Source organism: Onthophagus taurus, chromosome 1 (genome assembly GCF_036711975.1).
Source record: "Onthophagus taurus isolate NC chromosome 1, IU_Otau_3.0, whole genome shotgun sequence".
Classification (NCBI taxonomy): domain Eukaryota; kingdom Metazoa; phylum Arthropoda; class Insecta; order Coleoptera; family Scarabaeidae; genus Onthophagus; species Onthophagus taurus.
In genome coordinates this window covers 12,205,442-12,221,703 of record NC_091966.1, presented here as the reverse complement: position 1 = coordinate 12,221,703, position 16,262 = coordinate 12,205,442, and the positions used below count along the sequence as shown (strand labels likewise).

Here is a 16,262-nt window from a genome sequence, read left to right as displayed (position 1 = left end):
TAACAACTCGTTCGCAGTAAATTTATTGATTAATATTATTGTATCAAATATTTGTCAGTGTAGTTGGTTTAATATTATTGGATACATTATTTCCTATGGTAAATATGAAAACATAACTTATATTGAAATTAATTATATCTTTAATTAGTGGAAACAGGAAAACCATTTTGCAGTTATAACTTCAACAGCTGGTATGCTATTTATGTATCCCCTTTTGCGGTCGAAAGAATAACCTCCGCGATAATTAGGGAGTTAACGCGGTAATAGAGGTGTTAAACAATTTGTAAATTTTAGGTTGTTAATTTATCGAACACTATTTACTACCTAAATAGGTATGATGTGGACGTGACAATTCAATAAGACGTTTTAACTGTTCTTACGTTTGTCAAAAAGTCAATAATTATTACATTAGCAGAGGTACATTTTTTTTTTGAAAAACACTACTTAATAATGATGGTTAGTTTTGTAAGAAATGTAATGTAAGGAACAAGTATGATTAAAATAGGAGATAATAAATAAAATGTTCAAAGACAAATAAAAAACACAAAAAAGGAGCTCAATGTTTTTTTTATTAAAAACAAACCAAATGTTTCATACAATTTAACAAAAAAATAACGCATCAGCAACTCCAATTTTATTACATTATTGATTTACATTTTTAGTTAATTTATTAATTATATACAAAATAAAAAAACTTATTAAAGGAGTCTATATTTTAATTAACAATTTTCGTAATAAGACCAGCAGCGATCGTCTTTCCATTCACCCTGATCATTATCCTGCCCAGTTCTTTGTATTCGCTATACAATTCTAAAGCAATCGGCCTTGATGTCTGTATCTCAACACTTGCGCTTGTATTATTACTTATAAATCTTGGATGTTTCTTCTGTATCTCTCCAGTACTCTTATTCAACTGTGCTATTAAACGAGTTATCACAGCTGGTTCAACTAAAGATTGATGATGTAAAATTACCTAAATAAATTATGAAAATGTAACAAAATTATAAAATATAACATGAAAAAAATTATTGTTGAAAGAATTAAGACATAATTCGGATATCAATATCAAAATTTTAATATAAGTTCAACAATCAAATGATACATTGCAACAAACTGTTACAAATATAGCATTGTTTAAGTTTAGGAGCAATGATATATAGAAATAATATCCTTCACGTGTATTTTAATGCATACTCCTTGTTATTTTGATCCCCAAAAACTGTTTTGCATTACATTAAGTGCTTTAGGTACATTAAAATCGTATACTTACTGAAAATCCTTTAGTTATTGGATGTATTAAATTAAAAACAACAATCCTAGCTTCAAATTTACTTGATACAGGTGTTGGATTTAAAGGATCGCAAACAATAAATCCAACCGAAACATTTTGCATTTCAACGCCTGAAATTGTGATCGCCACTTGATCACCAGCGAAAGCAATTTGTTTGCTAGAATCTTCAATTGATAATCCTTTAACAACACCAAGTTCTTTGCAGGGACAAATTAAAACGCGATCACCTACATTTACAACACCCGTTTCTACTTTTCCTGAAACACAAAAATTTGCCCCAGTACCCTACAATTAAAACAAACAATGAATTATAACATAAAACGAATAATATTTTTTGATTTACTTTAAACATATCATTAACTGAGAATCTAAACGGTTTTGATATAGGTCTTTCTGGACATCTAAAATTATCTATAACCTCAATTAGTGTGGGTCCTTTATACCAAGATAATAATTCGTTTTCTGTAGGAGTTTCAATAAGATTTTGTCCAGTTAGACCGCTGCATGGTACGAACGTAACGTCGCTTTCTCTAAATCCTGCTTGTTTTAAAAATGTTTTTAGCTTCACTTGGATTTCGTCGAAACGCATTTTCGACCATGAAACGGTATCCAATTTGTTTATGGCAACTGCCAATTGAGATACTCCCAAAGAACGAACTAAAAGTGCGTGTTCGCGGGTTTGACCGCCAAAATCGAATCCCGTTTCAAATTCGCCTCTTGTGGCATCAACTACCAGAAGCGCTACATCTGCTTGGCCGGCGCCCGATATCATATTTGGGATGAAATCTTTATGGCCAGGTGCGTCCAAAAGTGTTATCTAAAGAATTACATAAAAATTTTAATGCATTTTATAGTTAAAAACAACTAACCATTTTTGTTTTAGTTTCAAATTGAGATCTCCCAACATCCATAGTAATCCCTCGAGTTCTTTCTTCGCCAGTTTCATCCAAAACCCAAGCATACATAAAGCTTTGTTTCCCCAACTTTTTACTTTCTTGTTCATATTTATGCATAGTTTTTTGATTTACCTTAAAAACCATACACAAAAAATCATTTTTTCATCACATTAACCCAAAAAATTCTTACTTGTCCCAAACTACACAATAAATGTCCCATTAATGTCGATTTTCCAGCATCGACATGACCAATAATAACCATGTACAAATTTTCTTTGTTTCCTTCTCTTTCTTTTTTGTACTGAGCCATGGGATCGCCGGTTTTACTTTCTTTTACACGAAGCGATTTTAAATCGTCCGAAAAATCGGATGTTGTTGTTGACTGAGGAACGTTTACTGGAGTTCCTCTTCCGGATATTGGAGATTGAGGGCGAGATGTATTTAAACGAGATGTATCCTTTGGTGAGAGAATATCAAAGCCTTTTATTACGTTTGTTGATTTTCCGCTTGATGCAATTACTGTAATTGTTGTTGGTTCTATTGCTAAAGTAGATAAAATGTGTTAAAAAAAAAACTAAGACACCAAGACAACGCGCCAGTTTGTAAATTATGAACTTTTATCCATAGGTCATTATATCATATTAAAAGGGTACTCCAAAAGTAAGTAATAAATTATTAATGGTTGCATCTGTGAGGAGGTAATATCCTATTTTCAATCGTCATTATGAACTGGACTTGAGCATAGTGCTTTCATTGTTGAAGCGATTATTAAAAGCACTGAACTTATAACTGCTATATAAAGACCTTATCGAGTGCACTTCAGTCTTGAATCACGTAACACCGAACTTGTTTGAAACACGATTTTACTACGGGTCAACAACTTCCAAGCTAGAGGACCAGTATTGAAAACATTCTGGATGATCTCAGACTGCAAGAACTCTTGAACATGTGAATGCGCTAAAAACATTCCAATTTCTTTCCAAGTAATATTGTGAATGTTAAAAATATGTTTCTAAAAGAAATTTTAGGGTAAAGAAATACTTAGATATCTTCCTTAATTTGTGGCATCTTGAACTGCTGATAGAAGATTTGATATGATGCTTGCAGAAAGCTAGAAACTGCTAATTTAATATTAGATACTACTTATAGATAACTAGATACCACCAATGAAAGACTAGAGGTTCTTTATATAAAATGCTGGCACAAAACTACGGGCTGCTAGCAAAATGCTTAATACATAAGACTAAACACTGCCAAAAGAAGACCAAATCTTTAGAAGACTACGTATTGTAAAAAGGCTAGTGATTTTTCCAAGTTCATCATATAAAGTGAATAATTGAACCACCCTGCCTTTTAATTATACGTATTGTAGGTCAAGGCTAGATGCTGCTGGTGGAATTCAACGTGCTAGGAAGACTAGCAGATGTCATTACATTTTTTTTTGATTTATCACTATTTAAAGTCACAATCACAAATTTGTGTTTATGTAAAGTGTACCACTTCAGATTTCACTAAAATATAATATATACAGTACGCGTCATACGAATACGGATCGAGATATCGTCATAAGGCGAAACACGTCGATAATTAAAGAAAATACAAAGTTTTAGAAAATAAATCTTCTTTTTCTTCATAAAATGAAATTACCCATGGGCAGCTGTTTTTTCCGTGCTTTCTGAGCTTTTATGAACAGCAATTCATTACGTCACTCTTGCCGAATAATTCGGTGTTCATTCGTTTCATCGACGTATATTAAATTGTTACGAAGATTGACATTACAAAATAAAACTAACCTTACTCAACATTCCTTCACGGTATAATTGACATTCCAAACGAAAACTAACCTAATCTAACATTCTTTCTTGGGTTGATTGGCATTTGTAAACAAAACTAACCTTCCCTAACATTCCTTGGCTGTAAACTGAACTAACCTTTGATGATAGTCTTCTGAGAAAAACTTCTCAGTATCATGCAGCACTTCAACATCCCACCAAAACTGGTGAGATTAATGCGCCTAACTATAAATGAAGTCGCAGGTAGAGTTAAAATACAAGGAAGACTAACTGAAGCTTTCGAGATAATCCAGGGTCTGAAACAAGGAGATGAATTAGCGCCAGTGCTATTCAACCGGGCGCTGGAACATGCAGTAAGAAAAACGACAGTCGATATCAACTCATCACTATTACAGAAGTCGAAGCAACTAGTAGGATATGCGGACGATATTAACATAATAGGAAGGAATGTGAACGTCATGAAGGAAACCTTCACAGAGCTGGAGAGAGCAGCAGGAATGGTGGGCCTGAAGATTAACGAAAACAAGACAAAGGTGCTCATATAATCGAGAAGTAACAGAACGAGAAGGTAAAATCTAACGTTTGGGGATCGGAATTTTGAGGTCGTAAGTGACTTTGTATATCTTGGCACCACTACACCCAATAACCGGGACGAAATAAAAGAAACACGCAAAATTACCAGCGCAAATAAGACGTATTACGCCCTGTGCAACATTTTCAAGTCTGGAAACGTCCATAGAAAAACAAAGATACTGCTATGGTAATGAAGTTTGGACGCTGTCACAAAAGGCCGAATCAAACTTAGATGCTTTCGAAATATTCTGCGTAAAATCTACGGTCCAGTTAAAGAAGACGAACAATGGAGAATACGATACAACCATGAGATATACAATCTGTTTAAGGAAGCTAGCGTTACAACATAATATAAAACTGCAAAGACTCAAATGGGTGGGTCATATAGAAAAAATGGAAGTTTCAAGAGTGACCAAAACAGTGTATCTGAAGTAACTTGAATCTTGCATCTGAAGGCAGACGACCAGTGGGAAGACCAAGTGATCGCTGACGGGATAGCAGATGCAGGAACCATATTACAGGTGCATAACTATAAAGCAAAAGTGAAGCTGGATAGCGAGGGACAGACGAAGTTGATAAGTAGATATGCACTTGAGCTTCATATTGAAATGCACAGACAGTCGATAGTGTAGTTGATCGCCTTTGAAGTCTTTAGGAATTTTGATATTTACCGATACGACAGAGATAAGACAATGCGATTTCTACAATTTGTGTCATGCGCATTCAGTTAACCGCTATATTTGTGTATCTACGGAAGTGTTGTTTTTATTTCGACGATGCCGCCGGTGAAAAAGAATTTAAAGACAATTCCCGACAGTCCTTGAAGAATCTACGATTCGAAAAAACTACCTGTCAGTAATCTATGAAGATGTGTTAAATGAAATCCGTACCGATCTTGTAAACAATTTGCTCTGGATATCAGCTAATGAAACGGCAGATTCGTGTGGACGGTATATAGCGAATTTGATTATAGGGAAATTATCCAACGAGCCGTCTACTCCCCACTTGTTTCCCGATTCTTCTATTAATGAAAAATATGTGTTTTTGTTTCTGACGCTGCTCCATATATGGTAAAAGCTGGACAATCTCTACAAGTGTTTTATCCAAAGTTAATACTTGTCACCTATTTAGCACATGAACTCCTCCGATTTGCAGAAAAAGTTAGGAAAGAGTTTCCGAATGTTAATAAATTGATTTCATCGACAAAGAAAGTGTTTTTAAAAGCACCATTGCGTATACAAGCTTACGAAGAGCAACTGCCAAATCTAGCACTACCTCCCGAACCTGTAATGACGCGATGGGGTACTTAGTTGAAGGCAGTTATAAAACAGGTAGTTGGTCAATTTACTTGTTCAGAGTTCACAGCAATTTATTCAAGTCAGTTAGCATTTGAAGACGCTTCCATGAAACAAAATATAGCTCTAATTACAACTTATTTTAGCAACATACCCGACGCCATAGAAAAATTGGAAACTCGAAACCTTCCTCTGTTCAAGTCTATAGAAATATTAGACAAAATTGTCAAACAGGTAAATGCCCTTCCTATATCACTATCGGAAAATGTGCGTGGTAAATTAAATGCTGTACTACATAAAAACCCAAGCATCGAAGAAATCAAGAAAATTAATTCATTTATAAATGGCACGGGTCAAAGCCTGCCGCAAGAGATAACTTCAGAGATGACGCCATATTTTAAATTCTGTCCAATGACTTCAGTAGACGTAGAAAGGTCATTTTCGGCTTATAAATTAATATTAGGGGACAAACGTCACAAGTTTGCTCTAGAGAACTTACAAAAATACATGGTAGTATATTGTAGCAAAAATTACACATTGTGATATTACTCTAACTTTAATTGGTACTGATTTCTTGAAATAAATTCAAACAATAATTTAGTAATAATTTATACCAATCCTTATACAATTACTATAATTTATCATTATTATTCTTTTAACCAGCCTCTCCTTGCCTCCCTCCGTCTCCTCGCTGCCCTTTCTAAACCCTTTAAGTCATTGGCATTTTTATAGCGCATATTTGACCCTTGAAAACATTTTTAAAAATAAATTATTAGAAAAATTGAATTGACACAACGTAATACTAATACTAATCAAAACGAAGCTTTTTACTGAATCATCAAAATGTCGACCTGCAACATCAATACAGTTTCTCATTCCACGTTAAAAGGAAGCCCGAACTCTTTCAAGTAGCCCGTAGTTTTCACGAATTGTCTGGCAACCCTGTTAGCCGGCGATTGGGAAATGTTTCACCATAGAAACGATGTGCTCTGAAACTATTTCCATTGGCACGGTCGTACATAAACACCATATCGCTCATTTCAGCATTTGAATACAAGACCATTGAAAACGATTTCACTTGAGGTTTCGCAAAATCAAATTACTGGAGTTTGGTTATTTCGTAATTTGAACGAAACGTCAAATTAATGTATGTTAGCAGATTGTACGTAAGGCAAAGCCTACTCCTTGTAATGGCCAAATTTTGGTAAATAATGGCAAAACTTTTATAATGGAATAACTTATACTAACTGGAAGTAATGGAAACATCATACTACTCTCAAAAAGAGACAGTTTCATATTGTATCAATTTGCCAGTTATCAAATCTGTAGTAGTTACAGTTTAAAAGAAAAAACGTAGAGTCCCAAAAAATTTGAACATGTTGATTCACACTTTTCGACTTGTTTTCTACTGTAGCACTACCCCTATAAATATTTAAACGTTGTTTTAAAACACCTGTATAACGAATTTTTTTCTTTGAAACCTCCAATTTCGTTATATGAAGGTCTTAGTACTTCGAATTTCGTTTAATATTTTAGAGGATATTTAAAAATGTTTCAGTTTTTTGAAGGATCTAAATGTATTTCCCCCCTTAACAATCTAGTTCGAGTGCTACTATCTACTTTCTTGCAAATGAAAGATATAATCGGCCATGGAGTGAAGCACACGATTTCAAATGTTATTAATCTAAACCGTTCTGCCTATTCATCTCCAATAAGTAATCAACGTCAACAAGAAGAGTTCTGAGTCAGCGATTTACTTATTTTGTGAGAGAAATTCGAAATATTACTGATAACACTAAACGTAATAAGACTAAACATTAAAATCCCCTGTTTAGTTTACCTTACTGTAAAAATTGATCTTTGCCTTATAAAGGTTAAAGAAGACGATATACCACACAATACACAATGTAATTGCATACAAAAAGAACTTCTATTGCTAAAAATATTCGCATAAACTGTTAGTCAATATAGGATCCCAATATTTAATGAAATATTTCTAAACAAGTTTATATAAAATTACTTTTTCAAGAATATCTTGAAATAAAACTTTTTCAATATCAAAAAAATAAAAATAAATAATATATAAGTAAAGATTTCAAGCTAATATCATCTAGTACACAATTCTTTATTTATAAAAAATATCAAGAAGATTTATTGCTCAAATTTACTAAAACCACTCACAAACACTTACAACTAACTCCTAACACCAAAATATAAGAACTAATTAATATCAATTTCTTAATTATTTTGTACAATTTCGTCATAATAACACACACATCCAAAATTAAAAACAAAAAAGAAAAATAAAAGAATTATTTAGAATATACGTTGTACTTTGAAATGGACACAATGACTAAATTAATTTGTTCAAAACTGAAAGTTTTTATCACCGTTTTAGGTACTGCGATATAACATCATCTGGCGAAGGTGTCTTAAAATCGTACATAATCACTTTTGAATTATAACAAGTTCGATGTTTAACAATTGGTGTTGATTTTTTACGGTAATTTTTGCAAAGGATTTTTCCGAAAACCGAGGCCTTTTTTGCATTATTAAAATGTTTATTAATGATAAACTCAATCGTTAGTGAACATGGATAAACTGGACCTTTTGGTTCAGATGAATCACATTCTACAAAAGGCATATCAAAATCCTCAGTCGAATTGGACCGCGTTTTAGTTTTTATAGAACCCGTACTATTTTTTACAGCTAAAGTGAGATCAATTACGTTATTTTCAGGTTCTTGACTAAATTTATCATTTTTCGAAATGTTTAAATCTGAGAAATTACGCGCTAAATTTTTAGTTACATAATTATTTGTTTCTGTTTCAAGTTTTTCAGTTTTTTCAGACGTTTCAAGTGACCCAACAATATTTTTTAAATGATTATTACTCAAATCGGTTAAAGAATTAAATCCTTTTGAATCACTGTTGGTTTTATGTATTGTAAAAGGTGAATTTAAAAAGTTTGGATTTAGGGGTTTGTTGAAATTAACAACTTTAGTATTGAATTTGCTTAATTTTGGAATATGGAATTTTAAATTATCATCTTACCTTATATAACAGCATCCAACGAAAAAGATCCATAAACAAAGAGAAAAAAAGTTAGTTAAAAATAATTTATTTAAACAAATATTCACCTTTTTCCTTTTTTTCGATTGGTTTAATTTGTATGCAGGGTCCTTTATCTAATAAAATATTTGCTGCTTTACTAACATCAAAGTTAGTATCTAATAAAGTTTGTGCCATTTCTTTTTTTGTTGCTGAACTTCCCAAAGTTTCTTTTAATTCTTTAAGAGCATCATTTAGTTTTATTTTATCAGCTTCAGAAAGATTATACTAATTAAACAAGGACATTAATGAATTGATCATTTTTGATAATAAATACAGACCTCATCCAGTACATCACTTTCATCTTCTTCTCTTATATTATCAGTAAAAAATTGCCCAATTCTTTGTTGATTTCGGCTACCTTCCCTATCATAAATAAAAGCAGCATCACTTGGAGACATACAAAAATCTTCTTCAACGGAATGACCGTAAACATCATCGTAAGCGTCACATTCTTAAAAATAAATCGAACATATGCAAATTTATTATTGTTATTGCAAAAATGAGATTATTTAATACCATCGGAAAAGTTCATTGATCGTATGTTACGGTGTCTTGCCATGATTGAATCTTGTCTCACTAACGTTTATAGGTAATTAACCTGTTCTTTTTTATTAAATCATGTAAAGTAAAAAAGCAAAAATATATTTAAGTGGACGCAACGTGACGTTTATGAGTTTTTTGATATTTACTAGTAAATAATATTTGACATTTTGTAGTGTTGCCAACCTTGGTAATAAAAGTTGCTAAAAATGAAATTGTAAATTTTGGCGTTTTCGCCAAGATTTTAATTTTATATTACATTAATATTGTTATAATAATTGTTTTTGAATGATTAATATTGTTTAACTATTTTGTAATAAGAAATAGTAATATTGGATAAAATTTTATTATTCTTTGATAATAGATGGCGCTGTTTTCAATCAAATCAAATCGATAAAGGATATAATTATTATTATTATGATGAATAAAAACAAATGCATTTAAAATACATAATTTATTTATGTAATTCATGATAAACAGTCTTAATAATAACGTTAATGAAATACGTTATAAAAATATATGTACGATTATGCTTATCCTAAAGATACAATCTTATTAATTCATTTTTATCAAAGTTATCAAATGCAGTCTTCTTAATGAAGGCACTAAGATCATATTCTGCTAATAAAAAATTCTAATAATAAGTAGCAGTTTACATTAAATTTGTATCCTTATTAATAAAACTTAAACACTACGAATTACAGCACAAAAGATTCTTTCCCACTCATCTACATTTTAACACATTAATAAAAAACACAAACGTGTTTCAAGTTAAAAAAATAATAATAAAAATAAAACATATCATCAGAACCTCTTTGTTGATACACCATTTCAAGTACCATGTTCAAATTCCTGATAGCCTTCAGCACCAGTAAAAATAACGTCAATCCATATTCTCATAGCTTCTGGTGATGGTGCCATTAAGTAATAACATCTTTCGTGTGTTTTAACAATAAACGTTAGTTGAGGGTTAGGCGATTTAATCGAATTCGAATGATCCAAATAAACTTCTTCAATCGCTTGGAAATAGGCACCACCGCGAGCTTTCTTCTCACTTTTATCGGAGTAATAAACCAAGGTCCTCTTGTTTCGATCGAAAACGAACCATCTTCGTGACCATCCGTTCAATTTGGAACCTTTCTTATGCAAGAAACCGCGACAAGACCAAGTGTTTATCGTTACGTGTGGACATAAAACGACTTGATGACCTATAAAAACATTAAAAAAAAAATTTATTTATATGAAACGTAAGATAATAATGAAATAATTACCTGCTGATTCAATATGAACCTTTAAGTCTAATTCGGCACTTCTTATTGGTAAATATCTCGTTAGAGGTCGATGTTTATCAGGTCGGTTTCGTTTCTTTGTTAAAGCACCGACTTCGACACTTACGTCACTGGTTTCTGATAAAGGTCGAGGTGATTCAATTCCTTCGGGTTTTCCTCGGAGCTGTAATCAAAACAAAAAATTATTTGAAAGTCTTTTTGCGTTTCAAGATACTCAATATAAAAAGGTTAATTTCATCATCTGGTAGAGTACCTACACTAATGTGACTTGATTGTAACAAATGGATGTATGCAATAATTTCATTTTTAATGTGTAATGTGGGATGATATGTAGATGTTGGCACGTTGCTCAAATTGAGTTTAAGTGTCTCCAGTTCGCCAACATAATGATAATTTATGAATAACGTGCGTTTTGGTCTGTTAATTTAATATTGAAATGTACCAACACGGTAAATTATAATTTTTTTTCATATATCTTAAAGCTTCTAAAATAAACATAGTTAAATACAAAATTTAATTGAAATGTGCAGAAAAGAATGTTAAAGGCAAACGGATACAAATAATAAATAAAATTCAATTAAAAAAGGTGCGCTAAGAACCCGCTTAAGACTTAGTTTCATAAATAATAAAGTAAATCCATACAGCAGATGAGGTAGAATAATGAACACTCATTACTAGAAGTAATGATATGAACACCATCGTTACTAGAAGTATCAGACGCTAAATTTTGCTTCTCTTTTGACTTCTCTCTACCGCATCCTCAGTCTTCTCAGCGGCCACCTTTCCTTTTGGGATTCCTCTCACACCAACTTGATGACACGTTTGTCTTCTCTCCTAACATGGCTGGCCCATGACAATCTTTCTAACTTTATTACTTTTACTATATCTGGCTGGTTATATAGTTCTTCCAGTTCCTGTAGAGAGTTTCTTTTAATGGTAATTGGTCTGATGAGGCTGTGGTGTTGTCTGGCATTCCTCAAAGATCTGTGTTAGGTCCAATTCGCTACTTAATTTATACTAGTAATCTTTTTGGTATGTTGCATCTCTGCGATATGCATATGTATTCTGATGACGCTCACCCTCATTTTTCCTTTGATCCTACTCAAGTGCATATTTCTCAGAATTACAGGTGTCTCCGAAATTCGTGTACAACAGAAGACCACAGATTCCTTGGCTCAAAATAGGTCGATTTAAGTTAAGTTATCTATATCCAAAGTTGCTTCGTTTCGCCGCTGGAGGACTTCAAAGTTAGCAAAAAAAATTCTTTTATTTTTTATAACTCGAAAACGCGTAAATCAATTGACACATTTTTCAGAAGTGAGTTCCTAGGTTCAATTAACGTGTTTTTACGGTTTTCTATATATTTTTAGTAACACAGGAATGTTGGAAATGTCATGTGTTCACCGAATATTACTCCATATTTTTTTTGACCAGGCGAAATTTTTGAATAGCTCATTTAGTTCTAAACCGTTTTTGTCTCTTATAAGATTTTGATTACATAAGTGGTTAAGCCAGAAAAAAAGTATTTTTAAATATCTGCAAGCCTTGTTTACGTCATTGCAGTTACAAAAGTTGCATAAATTGCAATTTATGTTTAACGTGAATACAATATCATTAATTGATCAAAAGCGTGGGAATTCAATGATCCTCAAAGCATACGGTGTTAGGAAAAAACGTAGTCGTATTTAGCCAATATCAATTTAATGGTTGCAAAAGCGTTCGAGTCTATAGGGAAAAGTTTCGAGTGCAAAATCACCAAACGTTTGGAAATATTATAAGACGTCTCGAGGAAACAGGTAGCTTGAAGCAGAAACACACAGACCGTGGATGTCAACGTACAAGACGAACTGTAGAGTTGGAAGAAAGGGTTCTTGAAAGAGTGGCAGAAGACCCTAAAATTAGTACGAGGCGCTTAGGAAATCAACTAGAAGTCTCTAAAGGTGTACCATACCACCTTCAAAAAGTGCAAGAGCTTTTACCCATGGATCACGAAATGCGTTTGATTTTCTGCTAACTTATCCAAAACGAAAGAATCCACGACTCACATTTTAGTAGAAGGATTTTATTCACAGATGACTGATGAGGCAACGTTTACCAGATCTGGTATCACTAACATGCGTAACGATCATGTTTATGCTGAAGAAAGTCCGCATATGACCACAGCAGTCCATCATCAGCATCAATTCAAATCCAACAATATCCTGGTCGATGGATTGGAGGGGAACTGATGCCCCAATAAAATGGCCAGCAAGATCACCAGACCTTACACCGTGTGATTATACTCTACAATTGATAGTGAAGTGGAATTACGCAGAAAAATGTTCTTAGCATTTAATACATTAAATAATCGCGAAACAATGGACAGAGTGCAATTTAACTTTTTACGACGAGTAAATTTATGTATTTTGAAAAACGGTGGTCATTTTGAATATTTTTTGTAAATATTTCCTACTTATTGTGATTGTATTTGTTGTGTTTATTGTTACCTTTTGTTTCTTAGAATTGATTAAAAGTTTTTCTTTCTAGTACTGAAACAATTAAATACAACTATGTTTTTTCTTAACACTGTATGCTTTTAGGATCATTGAACTCCCACGCTTTTGATCAATTATTGTACTCATGTTAAACATAAATTGTAATTAGTTGAAATCAGTGCCAACTACGATGAGGTTTTGTAATTGCAATGACGTAAACAAGGCTTGCAGATATTTAAAAATATACCTTTTTTCTGGCTTAACCACTTATGTAATCGAAATCTTATAAGAGACAAAAACGGTTCAGAACTAAATGGGCTATTCAAAAATTATAATAATGTAATTGTTGCCTGGCCAGAAAAAAAAATGGAGTAATATCCGATGACCACATGACCTTTCCATCATTCTATTATAATTATATTATAAAAAATAAAAGAATTTATATTAATTCTATATTAATTATGATTTAGACAAATTGATTCATCGTGCTTCCAAACTGTGCCTAAATATTAATCCGAATAAGTCATCCATTATGGTTTTTGGGAATCTGCAGCAAGCTTAGGATTTTTGAGGCAGAGTTTTCCAATTTTTCCCGATTTCGTCGTCTCCACTATTTGACACTTATTGCATAAAATTCAAAAATTTGATCTTAACAGATAAATTATCCCATGTCTTTCTATGCTTTAAAGTCAGCAGGATCGCTTAGTTGTTCATAATTGTTTATGGATTTGCCTAAACTACCGACTTGCCTCTTGCGACCCTTGTTGTTTTCCTTCATTTGGGTCAATCATCTGAATGTAGCTTAGATATAAAATTCAGAATGTCGGTTTTTTTCTTTTTTCGATGTCCGATATTCGAGCCTTTCTCACTTTGTACATTTTTGCAAGGTGAGATCCACCCTTCTCGAGTCCACTCAAAATCTCCACTTTATTTTCAATCATAACAAACTTAATTACGTAAATATTAACAAACTGAACTGCATACAGAAAACATTGTGCGAACAGCTTAATACGGTGCGAACAACGCTGGGAGTTCTCCGGCTATTGTTTATCGCTAAGATGCGTCTATATAAAGCGCCAGGCGACGTTAAGTGCTGAAAATGCGTTAAAAATCCCAAATATCTAAATAAAATTTAAAAGGCCAGTACTAAATTTATTTTTCAGCGTTTCATATTTCAAATACGATTTTTAAAACGTCCGCCTTTTGATATCATAAAATCGAAATTTTCTCAGCTATATCTCGAAACATCTTTCTGTGACCAGCAAATGATTCCATTTAAAGGATACGTGAACGTTAAACATATAGAAAAGTATTATCGTGGCCATATCGCAGCAAAAGCTCTATGTTTTCTGAAACTTGTCAGATATCCTAAACGACATTATTATCTACCAAGGTCCTACTACAGTATTCGACAAATTCTATATACAGAGTCTATGACAAAGCGCTTAATGCAGTATCTATAGATGATAAGTCGTAACACTTTTCTATTTAACCAAAATTTTAAGCTTTTTGGAAATATTTAAACTGGATACAGACTGCTATAAACTTGTCGCTTATGTTGGGAAATTTGTGCATCTCAAATATGAAATAACAATATTATAAATCCAAATATATTTGTCGAAAGTTCTAAATTCAGACTGATACCAGACAATCGTAAAACGTGTTCATTTTTATATTTTGAACTAAAAATTTGTTTTATTTTGCAAGCCAGTACCTCTCTTATTTTGGATAGTTGCGTATAACCATCTATTACGGCGTTTTAATTCCTATAACACCGAAAAGTGGTACTTTTTGTGAAAGCTGATCTTCTTCTGCTTCTTCAAACTTATTGAAACTGTCTTACAGTCTATCCTTACAGTGGAAGATGAAAAGAAAAGTGCAGTACACTTTAAAATATAAACAATGAGCATGTATTGTAGTAATATTTTGTACTTTTTATATCTTGTTTTGTTTTCTCTGGTTGATATAACAAACAAATCGATAAATTCGTCGCAAATTGTTTTTGGCAAACATTGTTCTCCATGGAGATATTCCCCATTCGCTAATTTTACTTATTTTTTTCTGCTAGATAAATATCACCTCCCATTTTCATTGGCGTCATTCTTTTAGATTTTTCAAACTCTATTTCATTCAACTCTTAAACGAATTCTTCAACACGTACTAAACCAATTCAATAGTAATTATTTACATAACTGGACCTTGTGCAAGCATGAAAAAATGTATTCAAATAAATCTTTGTATGCAAACATTTAACTAAATATTTAAATTTTCTTTTTTGCAAATTGAAAGCCCGATAAAGACATGTTAACTAGTATTTATGAAGACCATCATGAAATTTGTAGTATTCTTTGTATCCAGATCTGAGTATGATTATGAATTACCGTATTTTCTCGAATCTAATCCGCACCCTTTTTATAATTTTAACCAACTTTTTTTACCATCATTGCATTTTTAAAATCGAGGTGCGGATTAGATTCGAGTGCGGATAAGATTCGAGAAAATACGGTACTTCTCTAATACCTGATTGCAAATTAACTATGTTACATAATGCTTTATATCAACATGTTCAATATCGCCGAAGTAATTTATGGTTTGATGCAGATATGAAAATTAACTGTTTTAAAATGTAGTCTTGTAAATGTAATCGTTACTCATCCAATAAATAAATGAAAACCGTTCTTAAAAATAGATATTTGAACACCTCTAGAATAATCAAATAATTCTATCACGCAACTAATAGCTTACTTTTCAAAACAACTCTCTTTAATCCAAACACGACACTCTACATTTTATAGCGCATTATTATCAATTTATTTAAACATATCCGAAGGTCATGAATTCACTATTTTTACAGATCATAAATGCCTAATTTTATTTTTTTTATCAACAAACACGATTCCTTTATTTCATCACTTATTTCGGATCTGACATCAAATAGTACGTAAATGGAAACAGACATATCACTACTTCATATCTATATTCATCAGTTCATATTCAA

General features: G+C 32.3%; 2 protein-coding genes across 3 annotated transcripts in view; both read right to left on the bottom strand.

Moving 5' to 3' along the window:
- Positions 1-548: 548 nt before the first annotated feature.
- Positions 549-9,696, bottom strand: LOC111416531 (translation elongation factor EF-1alpha (GTPase) HBS1). Its single transcript, XM_023048580.2, has 8 exons — positions 9,478-9,696; positions 9,240-9,412; positions 8,988-9,186; positions 2,378-2,730; positions 2,161-2,319; positions 1,635-2,108; positions 1,271-1,576; positions 549-973 (listed from the first exon to the last, which is right to left on the bottom strand). The coding sequence occupies exons 1-8, from the start codon at positions 9,518-9,520 to the stop codon at positions 716-718; spliced, it is 1,965 nt and encodes a 654-aa protein (XP_022904348.2). The 5' UTR covers positions 9,521-9,696; the 3' UTR covers positions 549-715.
- A 524-nt stretch (positions 9,697-10,220) lies between these two features.
- Positions 10,221-16,262, bottom strand: part of LOC111416530 (pleckstrin homology-like domain family B member 1) — a 60,601-nt gene continuing 54,559 nt past the window's right edge. For both annotated transcript variants that reach the window (XM_071196999.1, XM_071197002.1), the window contains 2 exons: positions 10,773-10,953; positions 10,221-10,709 (listed from right to left, as the gene is read on the bottom strand). In XM_071196999.1, coding sequence (XP_071053100.1) covers positions 10,333-10,709; positions 10,773-10,953 — 558 coding nt within the window. In that variant the 3' untranslated portion in view covers positions 10,221-10,332. The remainder of the gene's footprint in view (positions 10,710-10,772; positions 10,954-16,262) is intronic.